The sequence below is a fragment of the Octodon degus genome, unplaced genomic scaffold, assembly GCF_000260255.1.
Source record: "Octodon degus isolate 3935 unplaced genomic scaffold, OctDeg1.0 scaffold00018, whole genome shotgun sequence".
NCBI lineage: Eukaryota > Metazoa > Chordata > Mammalia > Rodentia > Octodontidae > Octodon > Octodon degus.
Genome location: NW_004524594.1, coordinates 23,909,388 through 23,918,464, shown reverse-complemented (window position 1 = coordinate 23,918,464; position 9,077 = coordinate 23,909,388). Strand labels below are relative to the sequence as shown.

Sequence of the window (9,077 nt, the reverse complement as noted above, 5' to 3'; positions counted from 1 at the left end):
CCGCGGCCGCGGCGCCCGCCGCCCAGGTCGCGGGGACCCCGGGTGGGGACGCGGCCCCAGCAGCCGCTGCCACCGCGGCCCCCGCCTCTTCGGCCCCCGTCGGCGGTGAAGACGCGGAGAAAAAAGTTCTTGGTGAGTCGAGCCGGAGAGGGGGCCACGATGAGGGACCGGGCGGGCTGGGTCGGAGTCTGGGTCCCCGCAGCTCCCGGCCGCCGCGGCTCCCCGGGGAACGCACCAGCCCTGCGCCCCGCGCGCCCCCTCCGCGTCCCAGGTCGGCGAACTGCACGGGTTCTCCGCCTTGTCACCGGGCAGGCACTGGGGTGGAGGATTCCTGGGTGCGAAGGGAAAAGGAGAGGCGATGTTGGCGTTGGGGACACCCGCGTGTGTTGGGGAGGGACGGACACGTGGGCCTGGCACTTTGGAGTTACCGCTGGGGATCTGGGAAGGGAGAGTTTTTAGCGGCGGGGTTGGGGTTGGGGGGGGGGTGAGCCGGAGGAGACGGGCAGGGTGGAGTGGAGGGATTTCGCTGGCGAGGCTCAGGTGTCCGTCCCCGACGCCCTTCCCACATGGGCTTGGGAAGGCGCCATGCTCCACCGGCCACATGCGGCGCGGCGATGTTGCAATCCGCGCCGCCGCGAACCGGGTCGCGTCTTGCGCTCCTCCCTTGCCGCCCCCGGGCGGGAGCCGCTGTGTCCACCAATCGCAGCGCCGGCCCCTCTTCCAGTGCTGTGGGAACGCACGTGGGATGGCAGCTGAACAAACTTGGTCGGAAGTGGGGATGACGTCCGCACAAAACATGGTTACCTTGGGACTTGTCATTTAAGGAGGACAGCAAGAAGGCGAGACATTCAGATTGGGGGGGGGGTTGAGAAAGTGTCTCTGGTGGTTGTTGGTTTTGTCACATAATTTTTAGTGTCATCTTTAGGAACGCCTTGGGAGGCCTCCTACTGGCCAGCGAAGCTAGTGGGGGGTGAGGGGCTCCCTGAAGGTTCTGTGCGTGTGTGCCACCGCAGTGGAACAGGAAAATGAACCATAGGTGGGAACGCAAAGAGGAATTAAGTTTTTTTTTGGCGAGGGGCGTTTGCTTAGACCGCAGCCTTCTCGCCCCACTAGCTCAGAAGTTGAAGGAGTAATTAATGCAAAGCAAATGTAGAGGTGATTCAATGTGGCCCACCTTGCAAGACCTGCTTTTTCTTCAGTTCCTGCCAAACATGTTGAATGTAACACTTTTTTGTAGGACTGAAAGTTGCTTAAATGTGGTTGGTTGTATTGGGATATTGCTTCCACCAAACGTTTCTTGGACTCCTTCCATGTAAGATGAGGCAAACTCATGGTTATACCTAGCAGTGTTAAGATGCATTCTTAATGACATCATATTATTTTGGTGGTACAGGGAGATCAAACCCAAGGCCAGTCTTGGACCTTTTTTTTTTTGCTTCCCTCCTCCGCCCCATTCTTCTGAGTCTCCCAGACAGCTGGGATTACAGGTGGAGGCCAACACACCCCGTTTATCTTGTTTTTGAATAGAGGAACTTTGCAGGTTTTTCACTAGATCCTGAAGATAACAGTAGGTTTTTTATCTTGAAAAGAAAAGCAAGTAAACAGTTAATCTACGATCATCAACTGCCTTTCTGTTGTCCCCGCCTGGTGATGGATGAGTCTCTTCATCTTTCCAGTCTTAAGGTTAGACGCTCAAAATGAAGATCTTCGGCTTTCCCCTTGACTGGTCAACTCTGACGCTTGGCCAGTGTGTTCTGCCATCTCTTGTCTTTGCCAAGCAAACACATGGATGCTTAAAATGTGCTAGACACAGGGAGGACTGAAATGGATATCTGTTCTTGGATTCTCTCATTCTACTTTTTGCAAATAGGTCTTGAGTTCAGAGCACGTGGTACAAAGACAGTAGTTCACATGAGTGAAACAAGACCTCCTGGTAGGCCATGAAAGCCGCGTCAGTTTTATACCAACCTCCTTCCCTTTAGTGCTGTGAAGTGGGTTTATTTAGGGTCTTAAAAGTTGAATGACTTTTCAGGTCTACCTGTGAAGTCTTTGGAAGTAATTTTAGGGTAAAACACTACAGTGGGGAATAAAAATTTAGCCTGGACCAGTTAGACTTGAGAATTGCTTATTTTATCCTGTTGATGTTGTCTTTCTAAAGATGGTTATTTCACCTGTGCTATGCTTGAAAAACAGTTCCTATCTTTTATTCATACCTTCTTAGTTTTTATTTTTCCCTTCCTCATAATGGAAATGTTCAGTCAGTAATGTTTGGGAATGTTGAGGACATACTTGGATAATTGCCCCAAGCAAAGAAATGACAGAAATAAAAAACAATGAAAGAAGGCCATAAATATAGAGGAATACACACCAACTGAAATGAAAGCAAGAGGGGATCAGCGAGGTAGCTCAGTTCATTACTAGTTTTTGGAAAAAGACAGTGGCTTGTAGTCACATGTGACTGGTATATGTATCTCAAAAACAGGCACATTTGTATGCTTGTTGTATTAGCTTTTTATGCTTTAGAATGGGCTCAGACTAAAGATTGGGAGTTATGGTCTTGCCATTGTAAACATTCTCCTTGGGTTAGGATTAGAGAATGTATAGAGTTAATGACTGACTTTGGAAGCCTACCGCGTTCTTACCTCCTGCCGAGAAAGCTAAAAGACTTGCCCAAGCACATCAGTCCGGCCGAACTCAAAACTAAACCTGCCCACGCCAGAGCAAGACCTAATTATTGTTTTAGCTTTGAATTTAAAAACTGAAGCCTTATTCTTTTTCCTTGGAAAGTATGGTAAACTTTGTATTACATAGAGAAGGGGGTATGGATGATGATTAATGATTACTTCCATTCTCCGCCAAGCTTTTTTTAAAAAAAATATAATCTGTTTCATTGAGTTGATAATTGCATTACCCATTTGGTGAATTTAGATGTAGGCATTTCTGATCATGTTTATTTTATGTATTTAGGATAGGGTGTACAGGGTCTCACTGTAGATTTGGACTCATAGTGATCCTCCTGTTTATAGCCTAAATGCTGGGATTATAGGCCCAAGCCACCATGCCCAGTCTCAATCCCCTCAGTGAGCCCCCAGGGGTCAGGCCCTGGAATAACCCCAGAATAATGCCCCTGAATAACGCACCAGAGTTCTGATCCTCTGAAATATTTGACTGGCCCCCGATCATGTTTAAAAGAGTTAAATATCATGTTTAAAAGAGTTAAATGTGCCTACAAATGACAATTTGTTGAAATTCTGCCGAAGTTTTACATAGTAGTATAAGTAGAAAAGCTGCTTCATGACAGATGAAAGAGGCAGTGGTCAAGTTGGAGGGGTTTTCCTAGAAGATGCCAAAGAGAGTCAGGTCAACCATGACACAGGCCCAGAGTCATCAGTGTGGCTGTGACATCCTGTCTCAGTATGGTGGCTGCAGACTAGCCTGAGAATGGTATCTGTTGTATTAGTACTTTTGACTGCTGGTAGGTACCCTGGATTTGCAATATAGCAAGCAACGCCTTTGTTACTTGTTCAAGTCTGCCTAATAGTTCAGTGTAAAAATGGTATGTGGGCAGTTGTAGATAGGCTGAGAGCTACCGGTGCCTTTCTCTTTTGTAGTTAGCGAAGTTTTCTGGGTTAATGTGGGAAACATGAAATGCCTTTCCTGAGGCAGGATCTCACTCACCATGCAGTCCAGGCTGGACTTGAACTTGTTCATGTAGCCCCCAGACTGGCCTCTTTAACTCATGGTGATCCTCCTGCTTCAGCCTCCTGGGTGCTGAGATTATATATAGTCAGTCATGTGCCTCTTTGCTAGCTCAAATTTGAATCTTAAACCAACACCTTTTCTTCCAGTGTTCCTCAATTATGAACTTAGTTTACAAATTTAAGAGTTTCACAAAAAAGGTGTGATCTTCTGCACAGCATGTCTTCATGATGTCTTCACTTGCTCCATTTTTTTTTTTTTTCCTAACTTATTTTGAAATGAAGCTATTAATGGTTCACTCAGGTTGGTTTAGGTTTTGTATAATGTTATCAAGACCTCAGTGGTATGAGCTTTATCTCTTTTTTAGGTCAAGATACTAATTTGTCTGCTTAATCCTATTTCAGCCACCAAAGTCCTCGGCACTGTTAAATGGTTCAACGTCAGAAATGGATATGGATTTATAAATCGGTACGTGCATTTCTGTGTCTTTTAAAAATGTATGCTCATGTTGTGGCACCAGCAGTTATCAATTCTTTATCTTTGTTACTGGATTGTGTGAGTTTGAAGATAACCTAAGCACTGTAAATATTCTGTCTAAGCTAATTGTCATTAAATAACAATTAAAAGACATTTCTAGAAGTGTAATAAGTAGGCTGGTATCTAAAGAGGGTAGCTAAAAATAAAATCAGAAATGGGAAGAGCCTTGGAATAAATTGAGTCCACATCCATAACTTTACAGGAGAGATGAGTCTCACTGGTTAAGCAACTTTCCTGAGGTCACACTAACAGTAGTGGGGCTGGATCTTGGGACCTTGGCCAGCCAGCCGAGTCTTGTGAGGAAACCAGTGATTTCTCTAAGCTTATGGTGGTAGCTCCTTCCAACTGTCCACATATCATTTTCACACTGACTATGGGAACACGGGCAGCTGCAAACCCTAGGGAGAATGTGGGTGTTTTCTCAGGATGTTATCGTTTTCTATGCTTTTTCCTCCTTTGACACCTTCTAGTTGGTTCCTTGTGTTTTGGGAGGGTGGGGTAGAGGGATGGCTGTTTTAGGTTTCAGTGTAAGAAGAGCTTAGTTCACAGCTGTGCCCTGCCTTTTAGCTGTCTTGCTTTGCTTTTGCTGGGAGGAAAAAAAAAAATCCAGGGCTCTGATTACATACCATGTGATTAAGAAAGAGACAGGCGAAGAAAGGGATGTTTCTCTATGCTGAATCCTATCTTAAGTTAAGGTACCGTGGTTAACGCGGAGGATAAGGTAGGTGTCTTGTCCAGTTACAGGTTTTTAATGAGGATGGATATTAGAAGTCTAAATTGAGTTTAGAGGATAAATAAGAAATTTGTTTTTCTAGCTCTTGTAAGTTCCTAACACATCTGCTCTGTTAGGTTTCTGTACCTATTCCTTTAACTGAGTTTTGGTTTCCCCCAACAGAAATGACACCAAAGAAGACGTATTTGTACATCAGGTAAGATGGCTTAAGAAATATTACCTTTTGCTGCATGTGGAGAGATGCCTATAAAATGTTCTTTTTCCAAAATTAGAACTGCATATTCATTGTTGTGTTTTATTTATGTTTTAATGTATTTAGTACAGGGTCTGTAGGGTCTCACTATGTAGATCAGACTCTTGGTGATCCGCCTGTGTTCAGCCTCCTAAGCACTGGGATCACAGGTGTGGGCCCCCCCCCCCCCCAGTCTCAGTCTCCGTCTCAAACATGCCCCAGGGGCAAGGCTGTCATGGCATGCTGCGATCAAACCCCTTCTGCTGAGTCTGCCTAAGCAGGCATTTTAGTCCACTGAGCTATCTGGCCTGCCCCCTCTGCTTGTGGTTTTGATCCTTTATATTTCTGCTTGACCAAATGGATGTCTTTATACTGAATATAGAATTGTAGTGCATGTAGATCATTTGACTTAATTGGGATGTGCAGGGGGGGGTATCTCTGGGACCTTCACAGTCGAAGTGAATGTATTATTCATGACTCCCAACTGCTGCCCACTGGAGTAGAGAGGTCCTGCAGGGGCAGTCGTGAGTCTGACCCGATTCCACCCAGGAGCTGGGGCAGTGAGTCACGACAGTGTGCCCAGGCCTGCCCAGTCTAACAGGAAAGAGGGCCGGGCGGCAAGGAGGGGCTGTTTGGAGAGGCTGGCTGGCAGTGGGCCCCCGCTGCATACGCACACATCCTGTCCTGGGCTGCCTCTTCTCCGTGGGCGAGGCTCTGCTCTGTTGGCTCGCTCTTCCTGTTGGCTCGCTCTTGTATTTTTCTCTCCCTCCTACTCAGAGTAGGGGAAGGGCTGGATTACACATGCCTAATCTCTTTATAAAGTAAGGCTGACCTACTTCCAGCCAAACTCAGAGCCCCTTTAACTGTTTAGGAGATGCTGGCCCAGGAAATGGAAATTGGTTTCAGGAATGACTCCCTTCGCTTGATTGGAAAAAAGAAAGGCCTTTTCATAGGCATGTAACATCTTCATTAATCTTTTAATGTATGAATGATCAGAAAACCTGTCAGTTGGAATATTAATCTGTATAAAAAGAAACAGGTTGAATAAACGCAGGAAAAGCACCGGGATATGGATTTTGTGGGGCTGTGCTCCTATGACTTCAGATCAATTGCCTGTTAGCCCCTAGCCCCTCCTGTTGCCTTGACCATCAGATGGGACCATAGGGGAGAGGCTGGATTATCTCGCGATTTTTTTCCTTCCAGTACTGGGTGTTCAGCTGAGGAGCTCCCACTTGCTAGGCAAACCCTTTTTATTTTAAAGTAGTTTTGCTAAATTGCCAAGGCGGGATTTGCTCCTGTGATCTTTTTATCCTAGCTTCCCCAATTACCCAGGGTTATAGGTGTGTGCCATGGCACCCAGCACTGATATGTTTTGATTTCTGAGGTCATCATGCGTGCTCTATCAGAGCTATTTGTCCTCTGGCATTTTTGAAATTCCTTTTTCTGTTTATCATACACCCTGCAACCTATACTTTTTTTTGGAAACAGTCTCATTATGTAGTTGAGGCTGACCCTGAACACCAAGCATGCTCAAAAATTACTTTGAGGGCCTCTGCTTAGACAAACACAAGGGCGGGATGTCCGATCCCCTGGCGTGCTGTGCTGTGCTGGCCCCATCTGCGGAGCACGCTGAGACAGCGCCTATAATCTCAGAACTTGGGAGCCTGAAAACAGAATCACCATGGGGTCCGGTCTACATAGTGAGACCCTGTAGACCCTGACCTAAATACGTTTTAAAAAATAACTTTGAATCTAGCAGTTTCTCTTGTACACAAAATGAATATTTTTAAGTGTAAAGTCTCATAAAGCTGTTTTCCTTCTTTGCTGATGCAGCTTAATAGCTTAACATAACTGTTCACTATCAGAAATTGATCAGGGCAGTTTGTAGTAACTGTTTCTCACACTGAAGGTGGAAGTTTGAAGACTAGCACAAACCCACCACTGAGGCGGCCTCCATTCCAGATGGCATTCTTATCTGTGTCCTTTTGTTTAGAAGACAATTGGTTCGTGAGACAGTGCTGATTTATTGTTTTTGTTGTTGTTTTTGTTTGTTTTTTAGCGGAACCAGGGATTGAACTCATGCCCTTGCGCTTGCCAGGGAAAAGCTCTTATTCCACTGAGCCATCTCCCCTGCCCCACGGTGCTGATTTAAAAGTACTAGGTGAACAGTTTCTCCAGGTTAACACTCCCGCTACTTGACAGCAGTGTGGTCATTTCATATGGGCTGATGTGGAAGTCTGTGCCTGACATAGAATTGTGTTTTTCCTTGACAGACCGCTATCAAGAAGAACAACCCCCGCAAGTATCTGCGCAGCGTGGGAGATGGAGAGACAGTGGAGTTTGATGTGGTTGAAGGGGAAAAGGTGAGGAATTGTGGCTGGGAGACCGGCAGCCCCCAGTCCTTCTCCAGACTGCTTTTCTGTGATAGAAGGAAGGAACTTTTGCATAGCAGTATCTTTGGGGTTTTTTTTTTTTTTTTTTTTTTTTTTTTTTTTTTTGCGGGACCGGGGATTGAACTCAGGCCCTTACACTTGCCAGGGAAGTGCTTATTCCACTGAGCCATCTCCCTGGCCATATCTTTGGTTTTTTAAATATGATTGTAAACATTCTTTGATATTTTAAGTCTCAGTGCAACATCTCAGTTTTTCATTTAATAACTGATGCACTTACGGAAAAAGCCAAATTTCTCAAAATTTAAAGAGATCAGTTTTATTTTGGTACCATATATTAAATGTGAACTGTCTTTAAGGCATTAAATATAGATAAAAGCTGGGCGTGGTGGCACATGTAATCCCAGCACTTGGGAGGCTGAGGCAAAGAGGGCTCACTGCAAATTCCAGGCCAGCATGAACTACAGTGAGACTCTGTCTCTGGAAAATCTGTATAGAAGCTTAGAGCAGGCTTCTTTCAATACTCTTCAGACTGATTGGTAGCCACTTGTGCTTAGAAATAGTAAACAGCTAAAAATACAAAATACACAGCTCAGTATTCTTAGTAAAAGGAGGTTCATACTGAATAAACCCAGTGCTTTCTCTTTAGAGCTTGGATTTTGAAACATTGAGGGCATCTTGATAAACTGAGTTTTGTTTAGAAGTATTCAACCCAGAAAGCTGACTCATTTTGAAGAACACAGAATTGTTCTATGCCATCATGTATACAAGCATGTAATATTAACGTGCATATGTTTTGACCTTAGTGGTCTGTTATAGGTATCAGTAAAACTATGTAGACTAAGATTCAAACTACTTTAAAAAACTGCATGTAGTGCCAGGTGCGGTATATATAACCTGTAATCCCAGCACTTGGGAGGCTGAGGCAGGATGATTGCTGAGTTTTGAGGCCAGTCTGAACTACATATTGCTGATTGCTGAGTTTTGAGGCCAGTGGAACTCTCAATCCTTGCTCCTCAGAAAACCCTGCATAAATGGTCTAGCGGTCAGGATGGGTAGTCACAGATGCTGGATTATAAACTGAGAGACTACACTTTCTCTTCACACAAACATCCCGTAGTTTTTTGTTCTGCATAATAGTGGAGATTGAACGCAGGGCATTTGCACCGAGGACTGGCCTTAGCTCTCTTTCTTACTTCGAGGCAGGCTTTCTCACTAAGTCTCTAAGCCAGTGTCTGTATTCTTAACAGCTCTCAAATTTTTTGTTGTATTTTTGGGGTTTTTTAGTTTTTTCATTAGTGTATATTAGATGCACAAGATTTGGCACTTCATTTTCACATTCATAGGCATTTCGTCCATGCATACTGCATGCTCCAGTCCTGCAAAGGCTCTTCTTGAAAGCTGTTTTGTTGTAAAGTGGAAACACCCATTCATTTCACACACAAGTGTGAACTGCCGCCCCCCACAAGGTCTGTTCCCCCCCCCC

At 45.1% G+C, this 9,077-nt stretch overlaps 1 protein-coding gene across 1 annotated transcript in view; it reads left to right on the top strand.

Annotated features, from left to right (window-relative positions):
- The window catches only part of Ybx3 (Y-box binding protein 3), a 120,249-nt gene that overhangs the window by 98,796 nt on the left and 12,376 nt on the right, over positions 1-9,077 (top strand). Inside the window, exons 2-5 of the mRNA XM_012513796.2 lie at positions 3-132; positions 4,104-4,167; positions 5,132-5,165; positions 7,475-7,590. Coding sequence (XP_012369250.1) covers positions 3-132; positions 4,104-4,167; positions 5,132-5,165; positions 7,475-7,590 — 344 coding nt within the window. The remainder of the gene's footprint in view (positions 1-2; positions 133-4,103; positions 4,168-5,131; positions 5,166-7,474; positions 7,591-9,077) is intronic.